Source organism: Cyprinodon tularosa, unplaced genomic scaffold, assembly GCF_016077235.1.
Source record: "Cyprinodon tularosa strain WSP-4 unplaced genomic scaffold, ASM1607723v1 ctg110, whole genome shotgun sequence".
Taxonomy (NCBI): domain Eukaryota; kingdom Metazoa; phylum Chordata; class Actinopteri; order Cyprinodontiformes; family Cyprinodontidae; genus Cyprinodon; species Cyprinodon tularosa.
Window position 1 is genome coordinate 1,029,331 of NW_024037894.1, and position 17,625 is coordinate 1,046,955.

The 17,625-nt window shown below is 38.7% G+C and overlaps 2 protein-coding genes across 5 annotated transcripts; both read right to left on the reverse strand.

Moving 5' to 3' along the window:
* Positions 1 to 650: 650 nt before the first annotated feature.
* Positions 651 to 8,991, reverse strand: rraga (Ras-related GTP binding A). Of its 4 annotated transcripts, none has more exons than XM_038297054.1 (10): positions 8,834 to 8,991; positions 8,491 to 8,609; positions 6,527 to 6,626; positions 6,371 to 6,437; positions 6,052 to 6,274; positions 3,673 to 3,768; positions 3,473 to 3,595; positions 3,295 to 3,386; positions 3,095 to 3,210; positions 651 to 1,127 (listed from the first exon to the last, which is right to left on the reverse strand). In XM_038297054.1, exons 2-10 carry the CDS (start codon positions 8,515 to 8,517, stop codon positions 1,024 to 1,026), a joined length of 948 nt encoding a protein of 315 aa, XP_038152982.1. In that variant the 5' UTR covers positions 8,518 to 8,609; positions 8,834 to 8,991; the 3' UTR covers positions 651 to 1,023. The 4 variants fall into 4 exon arrangements, with proteins under 4 accessions (XP_038152982.1, XP_038152991.1, XP_038152996.1 ...); XM_038297063.1 differs by having other exon boundaries at positions 8,491 to 8,612; positions 8,834 to 8,989; XM_038297068.1 differs by having other exon boundaries at positions 8,491 to 8,634; positions 8,834 to 8,971.
* Positions 8,992 to 10,798: 1,807 nt separating this feature from the next.
* Positions 10,799 to 17,580, reverse strand: chmp1b (chromatin modifying protein 1B). Its single transcript, XM_038297116.1, has 8 exons — positions 17,458 to 17,580; positions 12,506 to 12,603; positions 12,286 to 12,432; positions 12,148 to 12,216; positions 11,960 to 12,067; positions 11,834 to 11,877; positions 11,476 to 11,548; positions 10,799 to 11,386 (listed from the first exon to the last, which is right to left on the reverse strand). The coding sequence occupies exons 1-8, from the start codon at positions 17,471 to 17,473 to the stop codon at positions 11,342 to 11,344; spliced, it is 600 nt and encodes a 199-aa protein (XP_038153044.1). The 5' UTR covers positions 17,474 to 17,580; the 3' UTR covers positions 10,799 to 11,341.
* Between the last annotated feature and the right edge of the window lie 45 nt (positions 17,581 to 17,625).

Consider the following 17,625-nt stretch of genomic DNA (forward strand, 5'->3'; position numbering starts at 1 on the left):
CAAATATGGCTTTAGAGAAAGGGAAATAAAATTTTATGGACATTTTTCTATTTTTGGTCATAAATGAAAACATTCTTAGCAATTAAGTTTCATTCTCACACATCTAACTTAATCTTAATGAAATATATAATCTAATTTTAATCTTAATCTACCAGTTATGGGGTGAGAGGGTTCTTAGTTCAGGTTCCAGTGTTACAATAGAATTGTTTTTCTTATTTAAAAACTGGACGATTTATCCTCCTGGTTTTTTCCATTTAGTTCCAGCTTTCATGTCTTTATCAGAATATAAAGGAAGGAAGGAGCTGAAGAAAGTCAGGAGCAGAAAGTAAAGATACGCTGAAGCACTGATATAAAACTGCTCCCAGTATTTCCATGTTTCATTCATTAGAATCTGGCTCTGTGCCTTTAAATGGTGGTTCCATCTGAAGAAACACCTCTAGGTGGACCATCCAGGTCCAGGGAGTTACAAATCCAGCCCAGGTTTCCTTCCTGCTCACTTAACTAGATGATTTTAATAAAACCTCCTGGAGCTGCACATGCAAACAGTTGGAGCTGATCTCTGTACAGGATTTCTACTTCCTGGACCTGGATTTTCCACCTCTGCAAACAAACAAACATCCCACAGAATAAAAACCAGTCATACACAAACACAGGTTTGTAAATAGATCTATATTTGAGGTGACAATTTAAAAACGGCAGCTGAAAATGGAACGGCGCCACAGGAGCGCGCCGCCCAAACTACAGAAATCCAATGGATACAACAGTGTGAAAAGAAAGGCAGCCGTCTCAGCGAACACATCGTTTAAACTGCTGGACGAAGCTGGAATCATCCAGAACGTGGAACCAGTTCCTCTGATCCCTGTAGAAACCAAAAACAATACTGCCCCCCAAAAAATATCTGTTGATTGAACGTAGAGAAAGAGCAGAAACGATGCAGAGCTGTACAGATCTAGATAGATCAAAGCGTGGAGGCTGCGCCATGCTGTCTGCGCTCTGTGATTGGCTGAAGGTTTCCTCTAGGAATTAACGCATCCTCATGTGCAGGCTGTGTTTGGGCCCGTCCACCCGCTCCAGCTTCTCAAAGTGTTTCCTGGCGTTACGGATGTTGATGAGAGTCGCTGCAGAAGCTGGTGAAGATAAAAAAAAAATTAACATTAAACCAGAAAACATCAGATCTTTGAAACCATCAAAGAACTTCTTCCTGATGACCAAACTGATTTTCTTCATTCTAGCTGGAGGAAGAGTGGTAATTAACTCAGGTCTGTGCTTTGACTAGGCCATTCTGACCAATTTGCTCTGATGAAGGTGAACCTCTGATTTTCATTCGTCGTCTCTCACTAACCTTCCCTTTGGCTGCTGAAGGAAAGCGTGCCTAAAGTGTCATTTACTGGGACGTGTGGCGTCCTTTTTTTCCACCACATTTGTCACCAGAAATGATGGAACCGACAGGATGACAAAGACGTTTGAACGTGTTTTAGGAAGCAGATCACAGACATGAGTTGTTCTAGGTGGAAACTTTCAGGCTCTTATAAACAAACATGGTGGTAGTCAGAAACATGCACAACTTTGACTCAAGAAAATAAAAATGGAATCATCTGTTCATCGGAGATGAGTAGAGTTTCACATATTTTACTCCTCTTATTAAATTATCCTAATAGTTTCTTCTTTTTTATATTTTATAAATACGTTTAAAGATGTGTAAGAAAACAGTTTTTGTTTATTCTGTCAATCTAATAAAACTGGAATAAATACTTTTAAAAAATTGCACTACTTTTTTAATTCAGCATATTTTAAAAACATACGCAGCCCTCCATGTTATGAAATGATCCTCCTGATAAAAAATAAAATGGCCTCTTATCAATTAACTTGAGATTAATTCATTAATCGCCAACTTTCACCCCCAGTGTGGGACTGATTGTTTGCCAATATAAAAGCCAAGGGCGGTGTAATTTAACACTAGAAGTGTGAGTTAAAAAGCTCTTCTGTCCAGATTAAATGAATTTTAAATCAAAGGGATGGACAAATTTCTCAAGAAAGGCCAAATTTTAAGTTTCCAAACTCTGCAGTGGGAGTTCGATTTGAAAAAAAAAAAGGAACATTTTTATGTTCAAGTATGGGACGACTATTTAAAAGAGATAAGCCCAGTCCCCCCCAGGTAAAATGAGCACAAGTGATGCATATAAAACCAAAAGTAATAAAATGGTATCAAAACTGTATAAAGGAATAATAGTTAATAGGAAAACCTCAAGACTGTATAATAGGGACAAATGGTGAAGGAACTATAGGAGGGCATAAATGATGACATGAGGGAATCTATCTGTAAATCCCAGGTTAACCCTACTAGTTCTAGGAATTGGCAAAGTTACTGTTGGATACATTTAGTCTGGTTCTTTATTACTCCAAAGATAAAAACTGCTTCCCTGTCTTTAATCTAACCCTGTTGGAGACTGTGAGGAGAACAGGATGGGGGTCATGCACATTGAAATTTGGGAAAATGTTGGGAAAAGAATTTAGAAGATACTGGGATACAGCCACCGAATAGGTAATGTAATGGGAGCAGAGATTAAGAAAAAAGATCTCAATTTATTTTAAATTCTTTGGCAGCAGCAAATGGTCCAAACAAGAACAGGTAAAAACTGGATGGATGCTGTAGAAGAAATTCACCCAAATTGTTCTGTTTGATATTATTTGTACCTTTTGAAAAAGAATAAAATTCAAGTAAAAAAAAACAAACAACTATTTTCATTTTGTCACTATTCCATCATTTTTTCCCTAATCTTGAGCTTAAGAAGTGGATTCTAACGATGACCACTATATTTGTTACGGATTTGATTTGTTTCTTAAAACCAGGAAGAATGAATGTAGTTTGGGTTCGCGTCTCATATCTATTTCTATTTCAACAAAATAAAACTGAAGGAACATCCCCAGAGACTGTGGATTAGATGGTTTTAATCACATTCCTCCACCTGACCCGTGGGGCTGCAGCTCCTCCATGGTCACCCTTTCTTTTTAAAAACCAGGCCTGCTTTTCCTCCCATTTAAGTTTGATCTCTAACGTCAGTGGAATAAACTGAAGCACATCCACACTACTCACGGATAGAGGGGTCCGACATGATCACCATGACGTAAGTGTTGGAGGTGAAGACGTCAATAAAGGCGGCGAAGTTGGAGTTTCTAACTTCCATACTTTGGAAGGAAGCAGCCAGTTTACTGGAATCACAGGACAGATATGAAATCACAGAGATCCTGGGGAGGTAGAAAACGTTTGACAGATCCGTTTCCAGGTCAACTCACCTACAGCTGAGCTTGAACTGTTTGATGATGTTACTGATCTTCTCGAACCTGTGAGCGTCGCGCTGCTCTTTGCACTGGTAATGGGAGATCACCTGCAGGAGCAGATCGCACAGCGCCATCAGAACATTTTACCTTCCACAGTCCTGATCTAATGGAATGAGGTGGCGCTGTCTCTCACCAGGAAGGTGGCTCTCTCAAAGAGAAGGACTTCATCTGCTTCTATGATCTGTGCAAAATTTCTCAGGTTGGTCTCCAGCTGCTGGACGTTTGGGATGAGCTGATAAACTATGCTGGACCAGGCCTGCAAAGAAACCAGAACCAGGTGTTTACCAACAGAGCCCCCTTTACTGTTTGAATAAACCTGCTGGGTTGACTTACCTTGTACAAGGTTTCGTCCCAGATTGACGTCCTGAAGCATGTGCAAGCTAAAGGTCTGGATAGCCTCTTCAGATCTTCTTCACGCTCCTTAAAGATCTGAAGAAGCAGAGAGGATGCATTTCCTTTAGAAACCAGACTGTTAACAAAAACCTTGATCTGAACAACATTTCACGGGTTTAAAAAAAAAAAAAAAAGCAGCTTTCTTGTGAAGGGAGCAGAAGCTCTCCAGAGAGAGAAGACACAAAAGGTCTCCTTCAAGCAGAACAAAAGCCATAAACAAACAGCCTGAGATGAAACTCAGGAGCTCCATGTATTAGAGTGGCCTAGTCAAAGTCCACACCTATTGAAAGGATCAGAAAATGCAGATCAGTAGCGCACCCTCCAACCTGACAGAGTTTGGGATTCCTAATGTAAACAGGGCTCAATGCTTTTGGCACAATAGAGATTCTTTTTGACGAATATAAGGATTTTTCTTTTTTTTTCTTCTTTTCTTTGCACCAAAAGCAGAATGTTGATGTTATACGATTTCATAAGCATAAAGCTGCAGGTCCAGAGTCATTCCCTGACAGACTGACTGCATCCCGAACCGCCTCCTCACCACTAACTCTCCTAACCTACACTATCAGTGTGACTCCCAACAAACGGCAAGGAGTGATGCGATCATACTTTGGAGTTCCAGTTAGAAGACCAGCAGCTTCGTTTTGCACCAGCTGTAAACAAGACAGTAAAACCTGACACTGCGAGATGAAATAAAAGCAGGGATAACTGTTTCAAAAGGCTGCCATGCAGTAAAGGTTTTAGTTTTGCCAATTGTCTTAACTGATAAAAGTAAGATCTGACAACTTAAATCAATTTAAATCACTGTCCATCTTAAAACATGGTGTCAGGGGTCCTAGGTCTATAGCAGTGGAGTCACTAGGTCCAAACACTATAACCTCCGTTCTCTTCTCATTGAAATGAAAAAATGTAGGACCAACTAGGCTTTAATGTCTAAACAGTTCAATGAGGACTTCACTGAAAAACCATCTCCCTGCTTTAGGGGCAAATAGATTTGGCAATCATCAGTGTAAAAATGGAAATCAATTCCATGTCTTCTTAGTATGGAACCGAATGGCAGCAAATACAGAGAAAAGGGGCCCTAAAAGTGAGCCTTGTTGGACTCCGTAGGATAGACTTAGACTGTTGATCAGATATAATCCGGTGTGCTGGATCCCTGCTAAATGATTCAGACCTGAATCATCAGATCAAGCAGAACTAAAAGCTACCAGAGTCGCAGGTTGACAGAATATCATTAAAACTTAGCAATTCTGATTCAGTGCTATGAGGAGCCTTAAACCAAGACTGAAATATTTCAAGGAGGTCATGTTCCTCCAGATGAGGTTTAAGCTGAGAGAACACTTTTGAAATAAATGTTAGCTTAGAGATAGACCTATAAATGGACATCTCTGATGAATTGGAGTTACCTATTAAACCTTAATAACAGCTTTCTGTTCCAGCTTGCTTAAAAAAAAAATAATTATTTTTGCTTCACAGCTGTAGGCTTTTGACTGGTTCTAACCTGGTTCTGCTGGCTGTTGGTCCACCTATAAAATCATCCTCTACCAGCTGCTTTGCAGACTGATACCTGGTTCTGTGTGAAAACAGACCCACCTTAGGTTCTTCATCAACTAAACTCTCAGAACGTAGGAAGTACCTTTGAAGCAGAATTTTAGAGCTTAAGTTGTAGATGAATCCGCTTCACATCAGATTCCTTCTATAGTCTCTAATTTCCTCCCCATCAGACTGTTTCTGTCATGCAGTCCCTGCAGAACCCTCAGTTCTCATGAAACAGGCGTCCTGAGGACCTGCTGAGAGTTTAGATGTTTTTGAAAGTAAAGCTTTCACATCTCCTCAGTCTGACTTTTTTTTTATAACCTTTCTTATCTTATGATTATCATCTTATTTCAACTGTAAAAACTGTTCTATTATATGGTTATATTTTATTATTTTATTGCTGTTTTACTAATCTTATATAGCCGTTATCTCCAGTGTCTCCTTTCTAATCTCATCTAAACAATCCTTGATTGATCACTGTAATTCCTCGCTGTTTTGATCTGTTTTATCTGCCTGTTAGCTTGATTTGATCATCTCACTGATTCTGTCTCCAGAGGTTTAATGTTTTTCACCTCCCTAAAAAACACTCAATGTTACAGTTGACTGTAAGAAAAATGCTAAATGGGTGAAGTTCAGCTGTGCGATGAAGTCAAATAAAAGACAAACTTGACCAGAACGGTGGTGATTAGAGACACATCTGCCATTTCTTTACGTTTACTTCAGTTGTTAGATTGGCAGAAAGTACCGACAACGCAACAGAAGCTGGAAGCGTTGTCTAAAGCTCACCAGATCCCTCTGGTCCTCCTGAACCAGGTCCATTTTGTGAACCAGACAGAAGACTTTGGCGTCGGGGGAGTTCTGCAAGATGGCCTCCAGGCAGGACTGGTAGTAGTGCATGTCTTTCTCCAGCTCACGGCTCTCGACGTCAAACACATAAATGAGGACCTCGACGTTTCGGAAAATGTTGTCCCTCTGGCTCGTAAAATAATTCTCCATGAAGGTGTCTTGCCTGGTGGGTAAAAAAGGATGAAATTAATGTAGTTTTTAAACTAACAGTGGAGGGGGGGTCAAATGTTGCAAAGGACAGCAAGACTTTAGGCCTTACCCTCCACAGTCCCACAGGTTTAGGACCAGGTTGCCCAGAAAGCGAACGTGGGAGTGCTCCACATCAACTGGAGGAAACAGGACATTTATTTCATTTCAATTGGTAAAACATCAGCTACTAATGTTTAAGTGTTAAATAATTTGAGTTTTATCTTACTTGTAGCTCCAAGGCGGCGCGTGTCTCGAGCTATGTAATTTGCAAAGATGATGGACCTCATGCTGGTCTTTCCAGACCCGCTCTTCCCCATCAGTAAAACCTAGAAACCGGAAAACATCATTATGAGAAAATTATGGAAGATAAACAGCATTAGACATTTACACTGGAGAACCCAACTGTCTATGGAGTGTTTACATAAAGTGCTGAGGCAGTCTGGTCTGTTTAAATGTCAGCTGGGTGTTTATGTGAAGCCAACAACAGAAGGTAAAGACTTCATATTGAAAAGAAAGATGAGAGTAAAACTAAAGCAGGGCTGCCAAATTTTCACCAAACCTTGGAGTGAGATTTTGAAATAGTTTGGACAGGAAACCTTGTCAGGGTTAGATGAGGACAGGTGCAGCTATAGGTTGGAGGTTTTTAGAGGATTTAACTGAAACAAAGTGTCAAAATGTGGACTTTTTATAGCACAGTGAGTAGTAATGATCTGTAATTATGTGGAACGTTTTCCTCACAATATACATTATTTTCTACATTCTGGTTATTTTTTAGAGAATTGCAGTAAAGCAGAATGTGCCCAACTAAAATACTTGCATCTTAAATATACTTTAAGAATTTCACAACTTTGTTCATTAATTATTCTCTGCAGCTCAAGTAAATAATGGGGAACTAATAAGCTATTACTGCATTACTGGCACTGATACAGGAACCAGTGCAATTGAAACCTATGCAAACTACACTGTGTATGAATATTTGGTAATAGGCGAAGGATTAAAAATCTTAAGTTATTATCTTATTAGTTTTTTTTTTTTTTTTTTACAATTGACAAAACGGTTAAACAATTCAGACCTTCTAGGAGGCTGTAGATTTGATAAAATCTCACCATTATAGAAGACAGCACTTCTCTGGATGTTTCAGTTTGGAAGGTTTGATGGAAATTAAGTTTTCAAACATATTCAATGGACAAAAATAAAGATAAATGAATAAGATAAGTAATAACAAAAGAAAAAAATCCCTGTGGTTTCTTCTCTATGAATCCAGGATAAGTGAGCTGTTCTGCACATCCCCTCTGAATGTGGTTGGTCTTTTATTTAGTGGCTGATCTTTTGAAAAATAAAATGCAATGGCTCCTATGGGTTTGAGAGGTATGGAAGCCCGTTTCCGCCACTCTGTAAAAAAAAAAAAAAAAAAAAAAAAAACTATCTCAATATAATGAGATAGTAACTCAATATAATGAGATAGTATCTCATTATAATGAGATAGTAACTCAATATAATGAGATAGTATCTCATTATATTGAGTTACTATATCATTATAATGAGATAGTATCTCAATATAATGAGATAGTAACTCAATATAATGAGATAGTATCTCATTATAATGAGATAGTATCTCATTATAATGAGATAGTATCTCAATATAATGAGATAGTAACTCAATATAATGAGATAGTATCTCAATATAATGAGATAGTATCTCATTATAATGAGATAGTATCTCATTATAATGAGATAGTATCTCAATATAATGAGATAGTAACTCAATATAATGAGATACTATCTCATTATAATGAGATACTATCTCATTATATTGAGTTACTATCTCATTATATTGAGATACTATCTCAATATAATGAGATAGTATCTCATTATAATGAGATACTATCTCATTATAATGATATAGTAACTCAATATAATGAGATAGTATCTCATTATATTGAGGTAGTTTTTTTTTGTTTTTTTTTACAGAGTGGCGGAAACGGGCTTCCATAGAGAGGCAAACCTGGAAGCTTTAAGAATTAAAAATTTTTGTGTTGGTTTAATTACTCCTAATTTCCAAAGGGAGATTATTAGTGTGAGAAATTGGGAATATGGAGTGAGAGTGAAGACACTGAGATGGGTGAGTCTCACTCCCAATGGGTGAGAGTTGACAGCCCTGCTAATGAGAGGTGAGGAAAGCAGCTTCACCTTTTTCTTCATGGCTGAGCTGGACATAACCCTGAGGAGACACGATGCTGGAGGTTCCTCTGAGCTGCAGGTCAGATGACTTGGGTTTGTTTCTCCTGCGGAGCAGTTTCACTCCGCTCCTACTTCCGCAATAAAACAATCCCACCGTTAAAACATCAGATCGGACAAACTATACTCTATAAACAAGTAAATTAAATAATCTCACCGACTAAGTTAATTAAATTTGTGTGTTTGGCTCCGGCTGCTCACTTTAGCTAATGCTAATCATGCTAACGATGCTAGGCTACCAAAGTTAACGGCTAAGCTGTGCTGTTTAAAGTTTGGTATCGTGTTTCACCCTTACCTCTAAAGGCCTTAGCGGCTACTGGTGTCCAGGGAAGCCCAGAGACACAGAGATATTACTCCTAAAGGACACAGTAACACACATCACTGAGAGGGGGGAAAAAAATCAGCTGCTTCCTGTTTACGCCAGCGTCACATGACGACCCAAACACTGTAATCCCTCAGTAGCGTCTGACAGGCTGACTGTAGTCCACAGTGGATGAGTTTTATAGATCAGATTAAGGTGAAAATTTTAATAATAACTTTATTCAAATGCTAGGAGAGGATTTTAACCAGACAAACACATCAGGAAAAGACTTATTATTTAGTCGATGTATTGTATTGTATGATTTATTTATTGGTCTGAGTTTCTTTTTTTAGTAAACTGCAGGACTTTTGTTTGCTTTTCTTTTGTTTGAGACATTACTGTAAGATCAGTTGTTCATGTACTGTTAGATTAAATGAAAGACTTTGAGAAAATAATGTTTCACTGAGATTCGCTTGGATCCCTTTTTTTCTGGACGTTAAATAGAAAAAAAAAATGACTCATAAGCTGATCTTTTTGTTATATTTTTTCCATTTTGTTTTTCTTTTTGCACCAACAGCCTCATTACTATACGTATTCAAATGTATTTTTGGGAATGTGTTAAGAAAACTGTATTCAAAGACACTTAAAAATACATATTAGTTCATTTTATCTATTTATGTGTACATGTACTTTTACTTGTTATATTCTCTTGAAGTTGGAAGTAATATTTTGATATTATTTTGTTGAAGATCCTCTTTGTAAATTCCTGAAATTCAGATTTGGTTGAAAACGGTTTTCCTTCATTTGAAAGACAGACCTTTAGTTGAAGAGGTCAATAAATGGAGGAACACTTCATCTTTCCTTCGCATCATCGTTTATACAACAGAAGTAAACTAATATTTCCCTTATCATGTTCTTTATTAAGTCACAGATTTAAATGTTCTTAATTTCCATCAGAAATCCAGAAACTCCATTCATGATCTTCATATTAAAGTCTTGATTTCATTTAAAAGTAAACTTAATGAAGGTCTTTTGGTTAAATCATAGATAAACGTATCAATAGGAAGTAGTTAAAGCAATCTGGTTCGGCTGTGGTCATAATTAATTTGTGCATGTTGTTTTAAATGAGCCATTCCCTCTTCCAAACCGCAGCACTTTATTTGACCAGTAAGGAGGAAAAAGACAATTGAATACATTGCTCCAAATGAGCAAAACACTATTATCTATATCTTAAAAACATACAAGTATAGAAATAAATAAACAGAGAGATAGATGAATAAAAAGAAAGTGTAGTCATCCACAGAAAAAATAGAAGAGGAGCTTCAGTTCTGACTAAGAGGGGAAATAAGAACAAACTAGACTTTGTGGATGAGGCTGAATATGAAAGAGCTTTATAATTTGCAAAAACAGCAGGAGTTTATATTCACAAAGAAACTGACTTTTTAAAACACAGCAGGGTAACGAAGTATGGACAGAATTAGAGGGATCTGACTCAACGTGAGATTAAAGGAAAAAATAAAGATGACTTTCTTGCTGGGACTGAGTGGAGGAACTGGGCCCAGCATTGGTTTGTCTGTCTGCAGGACAGATCATGTCTGATGGAGGTGATGCTCATCAACGGATCAAATGTTTGACTGCAGCCAAAAAAAAACAAAAAGACTAAACATATTTGAACTTAATATGTTAATAGGAAGGGGGAAAAACTGACATTGTGTGGATGTAGGAAAGGAATCAGAAACATGTCTGAAAGTTTTCTATAAACAGAAGAGTTTAGATTTAAGATAAGTAAAAACATAACAGAACCACTCTTTAAATATGGTTTTATTCTGTAGGTATCAAGCTTCCTCTACTGAGTCTGATTCTAAAATAGTGCTTTAAACTAAAAATGTATTTCCTCTGTATTTGGCGGGATTTTTCCTTCCAAAAGTGGATCGCTTTTAAAAAAAGAGGCAGACATAGTTTATCTGAGTATTATAAAACTTTATTGTTTGTTCTCTTAATTTGAACCCTTCCCAAACAATGAGAGGAAACCCTTGAAAGGCGACGAAACCTCCCAGGACCTCCTTCACCACAAAGAAAACAATCAATCAGAAAAGAGGTCAGTTCATCAATGGAAGGGGTAAAGATCAACGCGAAACACGTCCCACTTTTATACAAAACCTGGAGAGCATTTCTGAAAATGAAAGATAAATAAAAACTCATAAATCTCCTTTTTCCTGTTGGGATTATATTTGAAGGGTTTATAAATATTCCTTTTCCTCCAGAATCAAACCTTTTATTCTATTAAAACCTTTCTGATTTCAGTTTCTAATTTAGTAAACATTATAAAGCTGGAAATGAAACACCGAGAGGAGCCGTTAGCTTTAGGAGGAGATTATTCATGACAGTCGCTGCTCACCACACAGAATATGTAAAAAAACAAAGAGGGAAAACATGTTTATATTCAGGTAGTGTGTATCAGTAGAGCTCTGGGTTCCGGTTCTGCTCCACAGCACAGATTCTTTACATCTGGTCTCGGAGCTTGGCGAGCCTATGGGAGAGTTCGTCCTAAGAACAGAAGAGAGAGCGGCTTTAATTTGGCTCCATGTTCAGGAGAATAAAGGTTTTTTTTTTTTAAAGCAGTCATGCAGCGGTACCTGTTCTGCAGAGGCTACGCTGGTACCCACTGATCCGGTCTGTCCTTGGGGGAGCTCCATGTTCAGGTCCAAACTGAACAGAAACCAAATATTAACCATTTAACCCATTAGACTGACCAAAACACTTAACTTACAGGCCAATAAACTATCTTTCATTCTTTCAAACGTTCAGTTTAGTCAACTGGACGGAAAGTTTTCAAGAAGATGTTTCGCCTTTTATCCAACTAAAGAGCCTCTTGGATGAGAGGAGAAACGTCTTCTGGAAAACTTCCCGTCCAGATTTCCTCAACTGAACGTTTAAAGCTTGACCATTAAACACTGATCTGTGGGGGTTAAGGACTGGAAAGAGGAAGGTTACCCTGCTTCATCTGCCATCTCATGCAGCAACGAATCCACTTGGTTCTGAAACACACATGGAACAGGTTGGATTGAAGCAAATGGTTCTGAAACGGAGCAGCAGAAGGAGCTGAGAAGAGGAAGTCACCTGAGGCGTGGTGAGCGTGGTGGTGCTGCTCATGGTGTCCTCCATCTGGGCCGTCTGAACGTCCAGAGTTTCAAACTGATGCTCGAATTTGTCCATGAGAGCTGAGATCTAAAGGAAGAGAAGCGGGACGCTTTAAAGCCTGACGACCTGTCCAAAGGTGAAAACACGCCCCCCGCCCCGCCCCATACCTTCTCCAGGTTCATGCTCTTCAGGGTGGCGTCCATGCCTTTCACCACTCCAGCCATGGATTTAGTGACCTATGAGAGGGAAGCCATTAAAAGCCGCAGGTGGATCAGCCACTGACAGGAGGTCAAAACACGCCGTACCTGGTTCATGGTGACCGCCGTTTGGACCCTCGCCGCCACCGCGTCAACCCGAGCGCTCATCCTCAGGAAGTTCACCGACTGGTTCTTCTGTCTGATGGCGTTCTCCGCGTGGATCCGGGCCACCTCCATGTTCCCCTTCTGGATGGCCTGCAGACAAAGGAGAGCTTCGGTGAAATCCTCTGACATCCACGGCCGGCGCAGCGGGACAAACGCCACCTACCTTCTTCACTTTGGCCTTCTCAACTTTTTCCTCTTTGTCACATTTCTTTGCGTTTCTCTGGAGCTCTTTGGCTGCAAACTTTAGATTGAAGAGATTTTCTGAGAGGAGAAGTTAAGGAGGAACAACAAGAAGCAAAGGAACCAAACCCCTCAGTCGAGCATCGTCTCCACCCTGAACATGAAAAACACTCATAAATGGGTTTATATATCAATAATTAAAAGTAAGTTTGTGTTTTATATTTTCTATATGTTTTTCTTCTAGCAATTTATTTCAAATGCATAAAGTTTATACTAGCTTCATTGACGGGTGCAGCCCTCCTGTTTATGCTGACGTGCTTCAAGCCTTTCTTTGTGTCATTTTTGCAGAATATATAAAACCATCAACAACTAAAACCTGAACGGATCATACATGAGCATAAACAGTTTAATCTGCAGAGGAGGCCGATGCAAACTTAAACAGCTTCAGAAGAAAAACAGTATTCTCAGTCAAAGGCATATTTTAGAATAGTGTTGCTTAAAGTGGCTGCAGGTTGGAGTAGCTCTGCTAGCTTGCCTTGTTATTCTTTTTAAGAGAAGTTTGATTGCTCAATTTTTGGATCAGAGTTTCTTTTTTCTGATGTTTTTCGCCTCTGTTGATGAATACTGTGAAACTTTTTGGATACATGTTATGGTGCGTAACCACAGCAACCATAGCAAGTTGATTTTTTTTTTTTTACACCCAGGAGCAGCTCTTTACCATCTCTAAAGCTGAAACAATACTTCAATTATCTCCGCAAGTACCAGCTGAGTTGAAAATGAAACACCAGGGATGCAGAGCGGGAGCAAAGAGAAGTGAGAGGAAGAAGAAATTTGAGCCTCAAAGAACCCAAGCGTAACTCTGCTAGACTTTCTGACCATACCAGCAGACAGAGATTTAATAAAAGACTGTGAAACTCAAATGAGTAACTCCTCTAGAACCTCTGTAGATTATTTCACAAAGAAGAATTATTCAATAAGAGAAGAAAGTTGTGGACAATAGTGAGCATTCTCTTCATCAGATTGTTAAACAACAAGAGAGTGTCTTCAGTCAGAGGCTTCTGCAGATTCAGAGCAAGACAGACCTCTACAGTAGATACTTGTTTAAAAAAAATAACCTATGAGTCACTGCAACATTTAATGTTTTGTTGTCCTGTTATATTCCTCTACAAAAAGACCAAAAACCACCTGATCCTGATTAAATCCTGTTTTATTCACCAAGCGTCTGTCCTGATGGTGTTCAGACCCTTTTGGAGCCTAAGTGTAATTCCAGGTCTAAGCAGACATGAACAGATGTGGCGCCATCTACTGGTAGAACCACAGAACTACCAGAAAGCAAAGCAGGATGATGTTCAGGTTTAAACCCTATATGTGGATATTGCTCCATTTTCCAACCAATACTATGATGCTATCAGATATAGATGCTAATGATTAGTTTCATCTCTTTCAGGAATCATATTAGTTTAAGCAGAGTTCCCCTTTTGTCAGGATAAAAGTTATTATCTTCATTCATCACCAGGTTATAGGAAGAAAATAGGAAGATACAGAACAACAAAAACAGAGATAATATTCTTTATAATCCTCCTCTAAAGGGCCAGGCTGATTAAAGGGACAACATCTGTCTACAGTCGTGGCATTAAGAGCAGCGGGCCACTTAAAGCAGGGACTGGACATCAAATATCCACCCGATCAGATAGATGTCACTGAGGGATATAACTGGATTTAACTTCATTCTCGATGCTACAACATGAACGACAGCTCTAAAACCTGAATACCATTTCTCTGCTAAGCTTAGATTAAATCAGCTTGAATTTTAAGTCAATAATTTAATCAATCAATCACCGACCAATCAATCAAATTCATAGCCTTCTTTCCCAGCAGTGCTGTCACTGATATCAGCATTAATAAGGATGCTTACCCACGCATCCATCAACTTAACAGTTACATGTAAACGCCTCGGCAGCTCGAGGTCCTCTTCACTGAACACCAACATCCAGACTTTATACCCAGCCCTGTTCTAGTCTCACCTCTCATGAAATCAGATATTATTCAGGTTTTTTTATTCTGGATCTTGAACTATTAATCATTATTTCTAAATTTAACTGCATTTCCCTGACCCCGACATCCCACATCCTCGGTATCCGCCCCCCTCCGTTTCAGACTGCCTGCAGCCTATGGTTCCTCCCTTCTCGCTCTGCTACAACTTCCTTTGAGCTCCAGGAGAGCATGCACTATATTATTATTATTTAATTTATAGCAGCAAACCTGCGGTAATAAACGCTTACTTTAATATGACATCATTAAAACGTCCAATCAGCACCAATGCTTTGATTGGTTAATCAAAGCAGAAAGATTTTTCAGGCTGGATTCTGTAGAGTAAATAAATTAACGTGAAAATCTATCAAAGAACCACTTTACATTTTTCTTCCTGTTATTTATGCAGCTGAACATGTACAATAGTTTCTGATGGAGGCAAAATATTTATAGGAAATAAAAATTTATATCAAAAAAACAAAACAAACCTATTTGTTGTCTTTAAATGATGATGAGGAAACCATTAAAAATGAACGTATGTATACATGTAATTATATATACATGTATACATACGTATTATATAGATTTTTAATCTTCATTTTATATTTTTCATTGATTAGTTAGCTAATCATTGCATTTCAGCGCCTTTAGGTTTTCTAAGCTGTTTCTTTAAATTGAGTGGATCGCATTGTTTAATTTATAAAATCTCTGATAGAGTAAGAAGGTGAAACTAAACCAGAAGGAATGTTTTCTAAGAAAAAAATCTTGTTGACTAAATAAAAAATTATGAGATTAAAATGTTTCGAGGTAGCTATAGAGAAGAGTCATATCCTGAGATCTATTTTATTTGTGATCACAAAGTAGAAAGAAAAAGTTCAATCCTTGTCTTTTTTAAATAAGTCATGTTGTTATGGTGACATTCCCGGATATTATAGGGTACTGCATGTATAGATAGAATTGTACAGCCATGATATTCCAAAAAAAAGTTAAAAAACAATCCATTGGACTTTGTTTCCAAGTTTGAAGAAGTTTCAGTTCCCATCAAGGAAGCTTTTTCAATTTAAAATGTCAGAAAGAACGTTGAGTTCGAGGATCTATAGAGTGGACCAAAACAAAGGCTTGTTTTGGCTTAGAAACATGCAAATTGAACCAGATGAACGGGTCCGCCCCTTCGGAATGGGGGTCATTTGATTTCTTTGTTAGCCTACAATAACCAAAACCTGTCTATGTCTCTGAAGGGGGTTGTTAGGTAGCCTGGGTGCCATTCCGAACTTAATCCCGCCCACAAGGTTTGAGGTCGGGAAGTTCGGTCTGGTATTGCTCCATAGTAGCGTGAGTATGATCGCCCACTCTCTGGCGATCCAATCAAATTGTCAGGGCGGGCTTTATACGATGATGGACAGATGATCAGTAACGTGATCAACCACAGTGACCAAAGCGCGCTTGGGTGACCACAACAATGGCTGCTGCCGGAGAGTTGAGGTGAGTAGATTCTGCTATTAGGTCTGTTCTAGAAGATATCGACAGCAATTTAATTTTAAAAGAGGAACAGAGAAATGTGATCAAGGCTCATCATCAAGGCTTTGATTTTTGTTGACAACAACTATGCGTGGCTTAACATACGTCACGCACTCCGTTGCTCTTATTGGTTGTAGCTCTATCCAATTGAGTGCAGAGGCATTTTTTTTTCTGGTTCGATCGAAACACGCCCCATAATCACAGCTCTATGGAGCAGTATCAGACTCATATTCTGACTAGAATTGAGTAGGACTACGACAGGCTAGTTGTTAGGGGGAATTGTTGGCCTGGCTGAACAGACAGGGTGTTTTGGTCCCCTGTATGGCGTTTGGTCCACTCTATAAAGCCTCGAACTCAACGCTAATTCTGACATTTTGAATTGAAAAAGCTTCCTGGATGGGAAGCGAAACGTCTTCAAACTTGGAAACAAAGTCCAGTGGATTGCATTTGAAATATTTTTAGAATGACTATGACCTGGATGACTGAGAATCCTCACCAGCATATCCACGATGTTTGAAAATTTTCTATATTTTCATTAATTATTATTATTTCATTCAGAGATCAGACTGAAATCAGAATTTTATGGGAACATTTCTGATTTACTATTAAGAAATATTTGAAAATCCCCCAACTTTCAATTTTTTTCCCTATACCATCCATTATGACGTCATTCAGCTCTGAGTACGGTCACAGCATGACGTACGTAGTCTGTCCACAAAGAGCACTGATTAGGCGATAAACAAATAGTTGGACAAAACAGCCGATCTATTTATTATTATTGATTAATAACGATCAGAATAAAAGAGTAAAAGTAAAGAAGGATCCAGACATTTATCCTGAAAAACTTTAAATATCAGCTAAATAATATCAGAATAACTGGATGGTAACTGGGTAGTATTTATATCCAAGCTATGTGCGAGTTATTAGCTGACAAATGAAGACACAGTGTTTACTTTTAGCCTAGTTATGGTAAACATATAGTTTAAACACCTTTACACTGATTTCCCAGAAAAGATGGCTTAAAAAAACATCTTAGGAGACTAAAAGTGGTGTCAGTTGATCACATAACTTTTTTTTAGGAGAAAGTATCGCAGAAACCAAATGATTCAGTCGTTGTTCTGTTTACCGATGTTAGCTCTGAGGCCTTGAACGCATCTCAGGCAAAGATGAAAGACCCCTGAAGAGTTTCATCAATGTTTAACCTTTTAAACAGAACAACCGGTCAACCTTCCATCGCTTTCTAACGCAGGCAGTAACGTTTCAAACATCTGTGACTGATAAATGTCCTCGTTTGGAGGCTACCGTGTTGCTCTGGCAGGTTTAAGCCCCAGCCTTCCCCCTCGGTTCCCCGCAGCCCTCCCGCCTTCCCACCGCTCTGAAGGATACTCTCCATGCTCGGCATCTTCAGCTGCTGCTTCTTCTGACACCAAAACGGCTAAAGAAAAGAAAAAAAGTTGTTGAGACTTGAGCTTCTGTTTCGGTCGCTTCGCCCTCTTCCGCACTTCCTGGTTTCGTCTACGTCATCGTCACGTGGTATCGGTGTTCCATTCAAAC